General features: G+C 39.5%; 1 protein-coding gene across 1 annotated transcript in view; it reads left to right on the forward strand.

Annotated features, from left to right (window-relative positions):
* The window catches only part of sdk1a (sidekick cell adhesion molecule 1a), a gene marked incomplete at both ends in the record, with an annotated part of 322,636 nt that overhangs the window by 246,695 nt on the left and 59,368 nt on the right, over positions 1 to 16,573 (forward strand). Inside the window, 3 exons of the mRNA XM_083909607.1 lie at positions 2,330 to 2,511; positions 5,660 to 5,775; positions 11,835 to 12,030. Of these exons, the coding sequence (XP_083765733.1) occupies positions 2,330 to 2,511; positions 5,660 to 5,775; positions 11,835 to 12,030 (494 nt within the window). The remainder of the gene's footprint in view (positions 1 to 2,329; positions 2,512 to 5,659; positions 5,776 to 11,834; positions 12,031 to 16,573) is intronic.

The raw sequence follows: 16,573 nt of genomic DNA on the forward strand, positions 1-16,573 counted from the left end.
AGTTCAGATATCAACAGTCATACCCCAACTATTGCTTGCTCCACTAAATATAAATCAATCTCAAATGAGTGGGTTGTTTTTCAAGTAGATTGTATCAGCATAGAAGGAAAAATAATGATAAATTAAATGTTGGAAACCATCTTTTCTTGAACTTGAAAAGGTAGCAGCGGAGCATGAAACAAATAGCCTCATTACCACATTCATTTTAGTCATTGACTAAAATAGGTTAGCTCAGTGGTTTTCAGACGTTTTATACCAAGTACCACCTGAGAAACTATCGAGCTCTCAAAGTACCACCATTTTCACCAACGTTAAAACTCAATGGTGTAAATAGGTCGAACAAAGCCAGCTAAAGACGTCTCTCTGGACGCAGATTTATTCCCAATAAGATAATTTGCACTCTCATCATCATCCGCTTCCTCACATATACTTCACACACTGGTCTAGATACATTAGATTAAGATGAAGCAAGAGATTTGTTTCATTTTCTATGCACTCAGGTCAAAATTTGTCAGCTCCACTGCGATCACATACCCTGGTATATACTGTACAGCAGAACACTATTTCTGATCAAATCTGTCTTTCAGTGTTTCTCCTGTTCCTTGCTCATTTGCAGTTTGCATGTTATTGTACTAACAAACAAAATTGCCATGAAACAAAGAGCAAAGAAATTAGCTTTATTCAGATTTAAATAGCACTCACACATCTATGTTACATCAGATGGACTTATGTTAATTAGTTGTGGACATGTAGGAAGCAGCTAAACAAATTGAAGCATGACTTGTTGGATTTGCTTAAATTAAATTACAAGAAACATAAATATTACTTCCATGTTGCCTTTGCCCCTCTTTGTCCATATTAAAACAAATAACCACACACTAGAGATTGGGCATTTTTTAGCAAAAATGCTTTTTGAATATTCCATGCGATTATTCGTTGAATATTTGAATATTCTAAACTTCAACACATGAGTGCCGGTGAATGTAATGCAGGGTTCACCGGGTGTTGAGCTAAGACGAGCGGCTAACGAGCTGCGTTTATTGACCCTGGTAAATTCCATCACTTCTGTGGGATTTACAGTGTGCTGGGCCTCTGCAAACACACGTGCAGTGCACTTGCTAAATGCTCGCTGCTGCTACCACCCTGTGATTATAAATGCACCACAAATTAGGCTGTTACGAATAATCTAATATTCATGTACACACACACACACACACACATTCGCGCGCAGACACAAGTGCTCTTTGCAAATACTCTGACTGCCCTTGGTCGCTGTCCTTCATTTTTATGTCTGCCCAAAGTATGACACACTGTGTGTAATCAAACTGTCATTAGTAGCCTCGCATGAATTTGCATTTAATTGCAGTAAAAGTTATCCGATCTTTATCCTCATTCACTTTGTTAGCTGTCTCCACTTCAAAAATCAGTTGGAAGTAGAAGCTCGTATGACTCGACCGTATCCTTTCAGCTTCATAGTATGGAGCGCTCTCCTCCTCCTCGTCCTGCTCACCTCTTTGGATCCATCTTTATACTCTACTATCAGCTGCTGGGTCGTCACTCTCATTCCTTTTCTGAGATAGTGAGAGTTTCTACCTCCACTTTTACAGTTGGAGGAAAAAGAGAGAAGAGCAGGGACTTATTTTCCCTCCACTGCCGGGATCCCCCGTCAACATGCCCCGCCTTCTCACTTTGTGGAGTTTGTTTAGTGTGTGTATTTGTGTGGCTTTGTGTGCGCAGAATGCATTTGTAATGCAGCGCTGACTCAGCCAGGGAAACATTGGAATATTCTGTTACAGTGAATTGGTTCCATATTAAAACGCTGACATGAGGGTTATTGCACCATTCAGCGCCATCAGATATATATAGTACAAAGTGGTATTACACCTCGCCATCTTGTCGGGTCATATATCCTTTTAAGTAGACATTCATATCACATGCACTTTGGTTAAGGCTTTGAAGGTGCACCACACTGAGATTCCTACCTGACACCAAGGTTTTTATTCTTTATTTATTTATTCAGATGGGATTCAAGTGACTTCACACCAACAGAAAATCTTTAAGCCTGAGGTCTCTGCCTGTCGACTGCCTGCAGAGCTCAGAGACAGGATGTAAAGAAGCACAGTGACCGCTGTAACCTTTAAAGAATGACATTTTAAACAAACATGGTCTAGATCTGAGCACATGGCCAAATCTACACTCAGGAGGCACAGATACTTTGGCTGTAGTTTGGAGAATATTGTTCTTGATTGCTAACTGTATATAAACTTCTTGTTGTTTTCCTTCAAATCAGCCTATTCACAAGTGTGTTTGTGTGTTTGTGTGTTTGAAGGTACCGTCTGGCAGGGCTGCCAGGAGACTACCAGGAGAAGAACATCAGCAGCCCAGAGACCAACTACTGTCTGCTGAAAGATCTCATCATCTGGACACAGTACCAGATCCAGGTGGCTGCCTACACAGGAGCCGGCCTGGGCGTCTACAGCAGCCCTGTCACTGAGTACACTCTGCAGGGAGGTAAGCAATCACACACACACACACACACAAATTAGGAGTTTCAAAGTGACTTTTTGTCATTAGTTCATGCATGCATATTACTGAGAGGAGAGAGAGTCACAGACAGACAGAGGAAGAAGCAGAAAGAGAGACAGCCTTTGAGAAAGCCTACAGATATCCTACAAATGTTCTACCTAAATAAAGTTACTGAAAAACGAGCATCCCTTTAAGTATTGCAAGTTTGCATTTGTCTGTGTTTATGCAGAATCGATGTAGCGTTAATTGTATCATTATATGTGTTGTTTAAAAATGGACCACTATCAGAACTGACAGACGGAGTGTTTGTGTATATAAAGCAGCAGCACAAAGAGTGTATTTTTAAACATCTTCCAATCTTCTAAGACAGTGGTCTTCTAAGACACACTTTTTTATCCCAAGTCCCACCTGAGAAAATGATCACCTTTTCACAGAGGCAGATTTATTCCCAATAAGATCATTTCCTCCTCTTCCTCACACCAGTATACTTCTATACTGGTATAGTGAAATTAGAGGAAGTGTGAGATACGGTGACTCTAGTTATTATCATTCAATCATTATAATCTTTGTTTAATTTTCTACAAACTCCACTCTGATCAGATGCCCTGGTATATGACGAACAGTATTTCAGATTTTCCTGCGTTGGTGGTTTGCAAACCATGGTACTAAGAAATAGAGAGAGGTCTGTGTGGAGCTGACCTCCTTAATCGCTGATGTGAACTCATTTGACAATGGTTTTAATGTAACAGACATCAATTTATATTCACTACAAAGGGGAAAGATTGATTTTGCTGTAATTGTGAGGACATCATCACATCTCGTCAAACATTCACAGCGTACATAGAGCTTTCTGTCATGGCACAGGGACGTGTTGTTGACGAAACAAATCAAATGATGACGGAATGAGCTTTCGTGCAGGTCAGACCTGTGTTTAAATCTACAAACATGTCCCTTATTGTTGCAGGAACACCAGCTTCGGCTAACTAATAGGAGACTCCTAGGGGTGAGGGACATCCCGGGGGAGCTACTATCATGGGAAAAATGTCTCTGTGCTTCTCTATAAATATATTATTCAGTACATAATAGTGTAATAAATACTTGATTTTAATAAACATGGCTACAATGAGGAACACACTCTCAACTCTTCAAATGTAAATCAATGAAGTGGTTGTGAAAGAAGGAGGGGGGTGTAAGGGAAGATTGTAAAGAACGAAGAGAGGGATTGGTCGTGGGGTAAATCTCCTCTAGGACACGTGCTCTTCTCCTCCTGACTTTTATTCCGTCAGTAAATTATCATTATTACATGGGCCAAGGTTCACGTACCACACTCACGTGTGCACATGTGCACGTAAAGCTTACAGTCATTATTACAGGAGTTCAGGACAGGTTTATGGACTCGTGAGAGAGAGTTAGGCTCATTAATTATTCTAATGTGGTTTAATGGGAATGGCTGCAATGGATTGAACATTTCTCCTTCTCTCTCTCTGATGATGTGGTTGAACTCACTATTAACATAACATTTCTCTTTCTTTTCCCACTCCTTCACACAGAGCCAAATATGCATACTAAGATTCCACCAGAGGACAGAATGTAGTGTTTTATCTGTAGCTGTGAGCTGAGAAAGGTTAGAAGTCGGTCCCCAGGTGTACAGTCAGCCTGGCAGGAGGGGAGAGAGCATCTTTAATATCAATTAATCTCCCATGCTGTCTCCTCAACCTTAGCTTCACTTTGTCTCACTCTCTTTTGCTTTCCATTTTTCACAAGCTTTTTTTTTTGCTCTGCTCTCTGCTCTATCCTCTCTGTATGCTCTTCTCTCCCACTGTATTGGCCTCTCTGGTTCGCATATAAAATGTAAAGGGCACTCCCATCATGCAACAGTGCATTATCACTCTGTAGCTTTCTAGCATCAGCATAATTCAATAACATAAACCCACAAACACCCACACGGAAACACATTTTTACAGTCACACCCTTCTTTTACCGGTCTGGCTTTGTTATATTAATGCTTTCATCCACTGACTTACAGATTTCATGTAACACTGAAGGATTCACATTAGAGCTGTTGGAACGAATAAACGCGGGTCCAATATAATTAGAATTTTTTTTCTTTAAAAATCAATAATAATTCAATGTTGAAATTACTGTTCGAATGTGTATTTGAAAAATAAAACAAAAAATAATGCACCATGTAACCATGGCCTTTACGCAATCGGCCATTTGGACTTTTGTCGTCCATTTTGGCGATTTGCACCCTACATAAAGCTAACTCTTTCGAGCAAGTTTGTTGCACTGGCATAAAAAATGCGATCAATTGAATAAAAGTGAAGACTGTTGAGTGAGGGTGAAGTCAGGGAACTGCTGCACTCCCAGACTTCCGTGGGGGATGACGCTTGCGTGGGGATGCGAGGGCCCAAATCATGACTGCGTGCAGTCCTAGTTTATTCTTACATCTGTCCATTGTGACCCCTACAGCTCAAAAGGAAGGTCACTTATTTTAATGCACATTGAAACTCTAATTAAGTGTTCATACCGATCAGATGTCATGATTCTTGTATTCATTACGTTGTATTTTTCAATCAATAAATGATGTTGTGCTGTGCAGCAACATCAGCTGGGTAATAAGGGTTGACATGGCTGCGTTATCAAGAGAATAATATGACTACATGACAGATCCAGCAAATCAAGCAAGTGAAACTCTCCATGGCCCCAGTCTGGCCTCCAGAGGTCAGCGACTGAAGAACATAATACATTTAATTGATCATTTTAGAAGTCTTCATGAGTCTCCACCATTGTTCAGCATGAGTCACTAATCCTGAGCATCCTAATCTCATTTAGTAATTCCTTAATTTTATTGAGAAATTCGGTCGCTTCAAAGGAAGGGAAATAAACCTAGATTTGGCAATAACTTTGTGCGAGCCTTGCATATTTCTTTTTTAAGATTAAAAAATGAACTCATCCCATCATGAAATATTAAAATAAGGCATAATGTGAGATACTCAAAACTACTACTTCTTGGAAAGTAAAAGCGTAGCTCTCGTGTAGTATCCAAGCATTTCTTTTTTTTCTCCTATTTTTCTTCTTAGTGGAATCATTTTGACTAAACGTTTACATGTGTATTTTTGTCTTTGTTCAGTTCCCACAGCTCCTCCGCAGGAAGTGGAAGTTGTAGCTATCAACTCGACCACCATCCGTTTCACATGGAAACCTCCACCTCAGCAGTTTATTAATGGAATCAACCAGGGATACAAGGTAAGCTTCCGGATGAATGTGTATGTTGTAAAAATAAATTCAGTCTCAATAAAACGCAGGCTTACACCTGTGTTTTTTTACACATATGGGAGAATTCATTTCATTTTTTATTTATTTACTTGGTGATACGCGGAAAACATTTTAATTAATACAATATCTCATACATAAAATTCTTGAGATAATGAGTACATTTTATTGCAAATCCTCCAAGGTCCTGTCCCATGATGCACTGCCTCACTCCTATTTACTCTTTCATTTAGCCAAGCCAAGTGTGATGAGGAAAAGCAAATAAGAGAGGATTAAGTACAGAAAAAAAAACAAGGTGTTTCAAAAATAGGAACAAAGGACTGGAGGAAAAATAAGAGATTATAATAGAGACGCTGTAAGCAGGATAGTGGTGAGCCGAGGAGGAGCAAAGGATTGAATTGTGCGAGTGATGTAGATGTTCTCGTACTGGTATTTGATTTATTCCACACTTCGTTGTGCCAACCAACCCCTAAGGAACTGATTAACATGACAAAGAACGCACGTCACATTCTTGCTGTGCGTCAGTGAGTCTCTGTGTGTGTGTGTGTGTGTGTGTGTTTTTTTTAGAGACTGTTTTTGTTGGTTGATAAATACTATATGGTTTTCCGTCTGTTTGATGTGGCTGTCTGATGTTGTCTCTGTGTACATGGCACTACCACTCCACATCAGTGAAGCCTCTCAGCGCTGCAGCACATGTGGGTGTGCTTCTCCGAGTGTGTTTTGCTGGTTGGAGAACAGTAGATAATGATATTAATTAAAAGAGGTTATGAAGCAAAGACTCATCTCATTTCACCCCCGCACATCAGTGAATATATACAATGCCCATAACAATATAACTCATAATTATATATCTCAAAACTGATTGTTAGAGTGAGCGCCAGTTCATGACTTTCATGTCTTTCACTTGCGTGTCCTTGACACAGGCTTATGACTCAGTAAACCCTGACTTTTTAGAGACACTGGCTTTAGTTATTAAATTTATCTGTGTCCATGCTTCGTGACTCATGAATTAGGTTTATTCAGAACACACAATAAAGAACAGATTAATTGTTTTTTACTGAACAGACTGCAGACTTTTTTTTTTACTTAATGGACTCTTTTCTTTCTAAATTCTCAAGTCTCGTCCTGCGTACAGAAGAGATTGTATAAAGCTCAGTTTGTATTCGATGATTCATGTCATGTCAGATCTGAATGCTGCAAGGCAACTGGACTTGCCTGTGGTTACTGAAGAAGTTTCTCTTCTGAAATGAAAACATCTCTCAGATGAGAGGTGAAACAACTTTCAGACTCGCGTATCACCAATCATAAAATATATTAAATAGGGAAATAGACAAAATTTGTGTCTCCAGCAGTTGATGACTGTCATAAAGACACAGCTGTGGGAAGACGATGGTAAGAACACAGATACATCTGTCATAATTAGGACACCTGCTGTTGAATATTAGCTGGAGATATTGAGTGAAAGCTATTTCCTGGAAGAAAAGAGTAATGCGTTGTGAAGACGAGGCGTATATGGGCCCAGTATGAATGTGTTAATCACCACTGCATTGTGTCTAAGTTTAAGCCAAAAACTTCCACCTTAATATCTTGATAAATATAATCATCGAATTTCAAAGTAAAAGTGCTTGTTTTGGGACCCACAGTTGGTGTAGTGGTTAGCGTTCTCGCCTTTGCAGCAAGAAGACCCAGGTTCCCGGGTTGGAGCCCCAGTTGGAACAAGGGCCTTGCTGCAAAGAGTTTGCATGTCTGCAAGGGTTCTCTGGCTTCCTCCCACAGTCAAAAAACATGCAATATGGGGATTAGGTAAATTGGTCACTCTAAATTGACCGTCTGTGAGTGAGTCGTTGTTTGTCTCTGTATGTGGCCCTGTGATGGACTGGCGAACTGTCCAGGGTGTACCCCGCTATCGCCCTATGTCAGCTGAGATAGGCACAGCACCCCCTGCGACCCTCTGGTGGAGGATAAAGCCGTAGATAATGGATTGATGGAAGTGCTTGTTTTGATATGGAGCGATGTAAACTTCACAATTAAAACATCATTATGATGCAAAATGAATCTATTAATATCAAAAACAGATAAATTAATCTAAAATGAAAGGTGCCATATGTAGGAATGTGGCCAAAAACGGTTACTACATTCAAATTCAAAATACCGAGGTCTTTTAAGGTTTCGTTTTCTGACGTAACTGGCAACCTGTGGTTGCTCGGCAGCTGAGACTCTACTGACTGCAATGATTGGTAGACGGCGGTAGGTGGCGCCACATGCAAAAACATGATTTCAAAACATAAACATGATTTGCAGTCTGCAAAAGATTTTATTTAATGCAAATATTTTGGCTGTACTGTTGTTGTTGGTGAGTTCAGTTTGTTATATGAACATTATTCCTGAGTCTCTGTGACATATTAGGAGGATTTTATGGCCAGTTGCTTTAGATTTATTACATAATGCACCTTTAAGTAAACAATAATGTGGACAACTGTAGCTTTAACAAGCGTATATGTATGCCATTTAATGTTGAATGTAATAATGTGATAATTGTAACCAAATGGATTATTATTAATAATAATAATCAAAAATTGATTTTTTTTTGTTTTGTATTATCTTCTCTCTATATACATCACCTCGCTGGCAGCTGTGCCTTTGTTTTCATGAAGAGGAAGTCTGCCAGTTTGACGCACCTCTGAAATAAACTGTGCACAAAATACTGTATATATTCAGAAAAATATCTTACCAGTCTAGTGTATTTTTCCCTGTATCTCAGCTGATTGTGTGTTACGGTAGAAAGTTTAAATTGTGTTATACTTTCTCCGGCCCCAGGTCAGGCCAGCCCTGTACTGTGTGTCATCTTCAGCCCACACTCTGGGTATCCATTTAATTCTGCTTCAGAATCAACATGTTTCTATAGCAACAGCAGAGCCAATCTACCCAGTTCCCTTTGAAAGTGGACGAGCATCAGATGCTGAAGGGTGCCAGATCAGCACTCTTTTACTGCACCCAAAATGTACTGTGCTGATAATAAATTGCATTTGAAAACCTTATTTTACCATGAAAAACTGGGTGCAGTGCGGGGCCTTCAGGGCAGAAGAAAAAGCAGTCACTTACTGACTCTGGGCATAACCAGATTTTTCCTAATTGCAGGACAGTAGTATTTTTGACTGGTTTCTGCTGCCTGTGATTGTCAGGATGTTCTTAAGTTAATAAGCTTAGCAACTTACTTATTCTACATTAAATTGGACGTCAATTTGATGCCAGAATGATCAACTGATTCTTTTTTTTGTCAGCACTAGGGCGCATGCACAGCTTAATGCAAAAAAAAAAATGGGAAGTGCTGACTTTGCAGAAGTACTTTCACATATTCCGCAAAATGCACTTTAGTATTTTTTAGTTTAATGACTTGAAAAGTAGCAGTTACAGCATTAACGGTTAGAGAAAGGCTCATTGGTTTGTTTGAAAGGCAAGTTTGCAGCAGGAGTCGTATTCCACTTATTTTTATTACAAAAATCCACTACATATGTAACTTGGCCAGGGATGCCAAAACACCAGAGCACATAAACATTCACAGTCAGAGTTCAGACATGAGAGGAGAAGCTGTAAATCCTTTATATTGCTCAATAAAGCAGGCTGAATGCAACTGTTATTTACTGCTCACCGAGTACTTTTAAGAACATCATACTAATACTCGGTAGAGCCTTTCTCTTCAACAGAGAAAATACACACTTTTGTGTGTAAAAATCCCACAGAATCTGCATTTTTTTTTTTTTTTAAACACACCAGCCTGTTTGGCCCCGAGAATAATACCCCAGATTTGAATCTTAAAATTACATTAAAGATCAAATTGAACTGAATTGGTGATAACTGGAAATGAGTTACACAAGCAAGCAATTATTAAAGGGGGTCTATGTAAGATTATTCATGCATTAATCATTTTTATAACAGATCATAATGTTAACGTGAGAAAGAAGACTTGCTCTCGTCCTCTGTTGCCTACAATGTTCTGCATACTGATGTATATGCTTTGGTATCAGGTGTGATTCCAAAAAAAGATGTGGCATTATGCTCGCTGCTATGTACCGCAGCTAGACCCACTGTTACTGAAGCAGTGAGTGGTAGTTTGCCACATGTGTCGCTGTAGAAAACTCTTTTTGGAACCATTTAAAACATAGTCGAGACAGAAAATATCTGTACAACTCTTTTTTTTCCATAGGTCTCAAGCATCTTTGCAATAGTTTGTTGTTGTAAAACGGAAAGGTGATGCTTAATATTCCTTGACCAGGCCAGTGTGGTCACTTATTTATTTTAAAAGCCCTTAATAATACTCTTAACTTCAGATTGTGTTCAGTGACAGCATTCCTACCTGAATGTTATCATTTTATTGTGTGTGGTTAATATCAGTGCCTCTCAAAGACTTCAATATAAAGTAATCATGGGAAAATATACTGTATAGGGACAATATAGAGGAAATTGCACTTCAATACAGCTTATGGCCGACTCATCTTGGTTATTGTTATCACTTTAAAGGTCCCATATTATGCAAAATCAATTTTTGTATCATTTAAATCCTTATATTTGGGACTCTGGAGGCCCTACCAGTCGCTACAGTGTGGAAAAAAGATGACTCACTCATGTTTTTTGTGGTGGTCCTCAGTCGAAGTACAGGAGATGAAACACGCGATGTTGACTTCCGCGCTCACTGGGACGTCACAATGCGCTAAAATCCAGGAATTGTTGTCTCGCGGAGCTTCACTTTGTCCTTAAAACATGCGAGAGTGCTGGCGAGGGCAACGGTATCCGAAAACCGGAAGTCCGCGAAAAGTTCTATATTTGGCTCCACAGTGCAGCACAGAGTGCTACACAAACTTCCAGCCTCAGAGGATTTATCTGTCCAGTGGATTCATATATGAATTCAATGTGCCTGCTTGAGCCTGCAAATGATCACTTTTCCAAATGCTAACTGCTGTTAGCTCCCAGTAGCATCTGTGGCTGATGATTTTTTTTTTTTTTTGTAGACCTAAAGAGATACTAGTAAACACAGCGTTCTGAACAGGGCTGTTTTGTCAGGGTGATTGAACTGCTGTGGTGCTTCATCCTTATTGTATTTTTGACCAAAGTATGTCACAGACATGTTCATTAGGACACCAGGGAACTAGGTTAACTTGGAGAAATAGGGTATAATATGGGACTTTTAATATAAACTAAAATACAAAAAGCAAAATCAACTAGATTACGCTCAAAATTTGAGCTGCAACACATCAGACATTCAGGTTGATGTTGACAGATAAACTGATGAAAATAGCATTCTTGTTTTGGGAATGCAGCAATAACAAACACATGTTAATGTACACCCACCAACAATATGCTGTCGAAGAGACACTTTCAATCCAATTACCATATGACGCTGGTCTGTAAACAGATGTTTGTTTGTTTTTTCCTCTGCATTGACACACTCTGCTTTCATTCTGGTGACAACTAAGCTTAACATTTCAGCCAGTTATTCCTTTATACTCTACATATTGTACCTATCACAGCGTTGCCTATGGCTCATCTCTCATTATGAATGTGTTAGTTTGCATTTTTCCGCTTTTTTAAAGCACTAAAGCACGAAATGTGAATCCATTCTCTCAATAGACATTTGGCATTATGTTGGACTGATAATCAAACTGAATGTTTGTCCACAGAGGCTGTTATGAGTGATATGACTGGCAGAAAGCTGTGTTAAGTGGTACAATTATACATAATAATATAATTGCTCACATTAATGCAGATAAGTTTTCCTGGAGCAAATAGTGTGAATCCTCTTTGTTGCTTTTAAATTAAATGACAAAAAACCCCTTGTGTATCAGCCCGATTTTAAAACATCCACTATATTCTATATTGTTATAGAAATAGATTTTGTCTCATAAAAACAATCTGAATAATAAGATTTAGATTCAGCAGCCTGAGGCTAATGCTTGACTAAAATGAATAATGAATATTTATTTGTAACTTGTAATGTACATGTCAACGCTAATAATTTTTTTCCTCACTGAACACAGCTTCTCATCTGGCCAGAGCAGTCTCCTGACGATGTTATTATAGTGACGATCACGCCGGACTATCCAGGCTCGCGCCACACAGGGTTGGTCAGTGGACTCAAGAAATTCACCTGGTACTTCGGCACCACCCTCTGCTTCACCACACCAGGGGACGGCCCTCGCAGCGCGCCCACCCTGCTGCAGACGCACGAGGACAGTGAGTACCAATCTTTGATTTCATCTGCATACAGTAATCCAGTCCCCTTTTTTTTTCCCCCGCACACAAATCACTCTTGCTTATTGACGATTGATCAAATTGTCCTCACTCTCCCAAAAGGTCTTCACAAAGCGAGTAATACCGGTACACACGCACACTTGAATTTGAATAACACGACACAGAGAACACCGTGTCAGCCTCTCCTGTGAATAATAATGTCAGTGTATTGACTTGTGCTGTGTTCAGTCCAGCTGTTTCTATCAGTGTGAAATACAGCTGCACGCACACAACTGACTCGTACTTTTTTCATTTTGTTTTAATCTCTTTGTTCTTAGGTTCCCCTCTACACTCCCATCTTGATTTTTCCTCCAGTGTGTCCTTTTTTTCTTCTTTTTTCTTTCTTTCTTTCTTTTTTTTTTTTTTTACAGAGAATTGATTCATATGTTTTCATGCAATCGGGCATTTATAGCTTACTGTTCCATGGATACACATAACAGCGGCCGCTCCCATTTGCAAGTACACATGCACACAGTCGCACCGTCGAATAAACACAATAGCCTATGGGCAGACAGACAAGCAATTATTATCAACCAGCAATTATCGAGTGCAAAGGGAATATTAGAAGGCAAGTGGACACACACACACACACACATTAACACACAGTTGCACATGTACACACAGCTGTGGACAGGTATTGATTGGGAGCAGGGTGTGTTGCAGGGTTAACGACGGGTGTAATTCTTGCTTGATGATAGCTCTCTCTCTCTGTGTGTGTGGGTGTGTGTGTGTGTGCGCGTGTGTGTGTGTTTGTTACCTCTTTGGGACCTTTTCTGGCATAAATACAATAAGTGGTTATGCTTAAAGGGCCCATATTGTGCAAAATCAACTTTTTAATCATTTTAGCACTTATATTTGGGACTCAGTGGGCCACAGTGTTTTACACAAACTTCCAGCGTCAGAGGATTTGTGTGTCCAGTGGATATATTTTATTTATGAAAAAAATGTTCACAAGCTTCACAAGCCCTTTGTTGTTGATCGTGTATGTAAATTCCTATGCTAGAAAAACACCTTGAACGCACCAGTTACGTGCCGCTGCAGTAATGTGGCCTTTAGCGAGTGACATGTGTGGATCAATAATATGAAGAGCACGCGTTTGAAAGCACTGCAGAAAGCTGTAGATGTTGTCCTACCTTTCTTCTCAACCAAAGGCTACCTTTCTGTCGTGTTTCCACGTTCTCTCCTCATTATTGATCCACACACGTCACTTGTAGCTGCAGTAACACTGGTGCATTCAAGGTGTTTTTCTAGCATAGGAATTTACATACACGCCGAGCCGCGCGGCGCATTAATCGTTTTTCTTCGATTCTGATGTTTTTATGATCGCGAGAAGCCAAAATCGTGTTCACTCTATGCGTTACGGTGAAACGCAGTAACAACGGGTAAACGGACATTACTATGGGGTATATGGAGCGGGGGTTGTGACGACGGTGCATGACCATAGTTGATAAGTGGCGACAGTATGGCTGTGGATAGTAAGTTAGATCGACACTCCCCTGGAAGCAGTGGATGTGTGTTTACCTGGGTCTCATTCACATGTAAATGACCAGGCACAAAACCGAGCATTCTGAAAAGGGCTGTTTTGGCAGAGTTATTGAACTGCTATTGTGCTTCATCCTTATGATATTATGACTAAAGCATGACACAGACATGTTCATTAGGGCATCAGGAACTAGTTTAACTTGGGGTAATAGGGTATAATATGGGCTCTTTAAGACGAGGTGTTGCCTTACACTTATTTTCAAATTATAATGAAAACTGGCCCAAACTGACCAACTGTATAATATTTTTAATAATAATAATAATAATAATAATAATAATAATAATAATAATGTATTAGGTTATATATGTCACATGATTAAATTCAACATACACCTGTCTAGTGTTTTAATTGTTTAATTGTGCAGTTGTTCACGTGTTATTTTGATTTTTGATTCCATTGTATTTCTGTCTGTTTTTGCATCATAAATATATATATTTTTTTGTTTTGTACATGGAACAATATCATCGTAAATATTTTATTTATTTATTTTTAATTCCAACATTATGATGTATTATCAAGATAGAATTTATATTTCTGATGACTAAATAGTCATTTTTTTCAGGCTTTTTTCACTTGGCTGATCCCCTCCTAACCAGACTAGACTGGCCTCCAGGTCATTTGGAGTTTGAGGCCAGAGATGAGATTCCTGGTCCTCGGGACTATTTAAATGAGGTGTGTTGGAGGAGGCAAACATCTAAAACATGCAGGACAGTGGGTCGAGGACCAGGGTTGAGAAACACTGGTCCAAATGATTGCGAGTCGTTGCAGTCTCTTAAAAGAGATGCTCTGCTGTAGTGTTCTTACAAACTGTGAGCCTCAAACTTGTATTGGTATTCATTTTATCCAGAAGGGGACCTTGAAGTCACGTTAACCTTAACCTGCAGACCTTACAGTTATACTCAGCGCTGCCTCTGCGGCCTGAAGAAGATATTTTAACAACTCATTCCCCAAACCCTGTTTCTTATCTACACTTCTTCACAGTATGAAGAGTCTCAGCAGGCTTTCAGAGCCAGCACTGCTGTAGTCACATACAAACCTACCACATCAGCAATTCCCCTTCTTGGTAGCTTTTCTCCAAACTTTCTACAGTCTTCACTATGGCTCTAACATCCACTGTACCTTATGAGGATGTCAAGTCACGACTTAAAAACATCCAAGAAATTGTCTTACAAAGGACTATCTGCTCAGACTCTCTGCCCTTCTTTTTATTGTCCTGCAATAGTTATTTACAGAGCTGGTCCTCAAAAAATGCTGCAAAACCTAAGGAACCTATGACTGATTTTACTAGACACATTATTTATATAAGATGATGAGTTTGTCCTTTTGTATATTGGATGCATTTTATTTCACAGGAGTCTAGTCCTCGTAGCCTATGAAACCTTGAAACTTCCAAATGATCGTGTTATTCCAGTGACTTTCCAAGTGGCTACCATGGTCTGCCAGAGGTCAGCAAGTAGCTCAGCTTGTTAGAGAAATGTTTCAGAATTTCTGATGTTTAATTTTTATGAGGTTCACTGAATTTGAAGCCAAAAGTGAAGACTCAAACAAATACTGCTCATTAGTGTCCGACAAATGTCTCAGGTTGTTAGTGAACTGCTTAATGTTTGAAGTTGTGGGTCCACCCCGGTAGCACACCTGGTTAAGACCATACCACAAACATCATTACAGCAGCAGCTGAGGCTGAATTCAGCCTTGGCCCTTTGCTTCATGTCTCCCCTGTTCTTTTACTCTGTATCTTAAGCAGAAATACGCATAATTTAGAGGTAAAAATGTAATGTCCAACTCAAAAGGTCGAAGAAACACAACTCAAAGAAGAAGTGTCTGGCTAAATCCCTCACATTGTTAACATGTTACTCTCAGATTTTGCATTTGTGTGTTCAGACATGATGAACTCCAACTGCAAGGACCCTAACAAATACATTTGGTGTGTCTCACCAAATCTCACTGAAATTTGAAGGTTAATACATGTGAACGTGAGACTGTAAAAATGCCCTGCTGCAAACAGAACTGCAGATTTAATTAAAAATTTGGAATTTCTTCTCTGTACTTAAGCCGTGAAAGAGTGGCATGGTTCAGTTCGGTACGGTATCTGTTGTTTTCTTTTGCTTTTCCATTAGGAATAGTACCAAAATAACAGTCCACAACCGTTCCATTTCCCTTGGGGTACCAGAGTAAAATGGTACAGTACGGTCACTGATAGGGTGACAGAAACTGAGCTGTTTTATGTCCTCCATTGTTGCCTGTTGTGTCACGTTCAATGTCATCTTTTCGTGGTCGTTGCACCGATGCGACGTCACACTGCGCAGCACTTTGTGCACAGTCCACACCCGAAACACAAGCCTGACCCAGGGCTTTACTGTTCCAAAAACTGAACCATACCATAATGGAAAAAACAGCAATAGTGGTCCACAGTTGGACGATATTAGTCCTCCGTTGGTTAAACAGGAATGTGTGTATATGTATACGTGTGTCAATGTTATTGAATGTCTCCAAAGAATATCTTAATTGCGCTGCAGAGTGAGGGGTTATGGAGCCATGGATGAAATGAAAACACAGGCACGTGTGTCTCTGAATAATGTGTGTGGTGGTTAAGACGTGGTATGTGAAGTTGAATACCAGCCGGTAATAGTGTGCCGGGATAATTTGTTAAGTGTGGGAAATAGGGTGATTAGTTTGTGTCATTTCTCTCTGCAATAATTGTCTTTCTGAAGCAAATCAGAAAAAGCTTTGCCATTTTTTTTTTTAATGAAACTTCACAATTAATCAGGTCTTCAAGTGGTACTTTATAGTTTTCTTTGTTGCTTTTTAATTAGCATTTTTAAAGTCCTATAAACAAGTGCGCCCTTGTTAAAAATGAACACAGAATGCATTTACTACGTGTATCCATACCTACACACATAGATGTAGTGTGTACATTTATTTACAATACTGAAAGACAACATT

Source organism: Microchirus variegatus (genome assembly GCF_963457635.1).
Source record: "Microchirus variegatus genome assembly, chromosome: 23".
NCBI lineage: Eukaryota > Metazoa > Chordata > Actinopteri > Pleuronectiformes > Soleidae > Microchirus > Microchirus variegatus.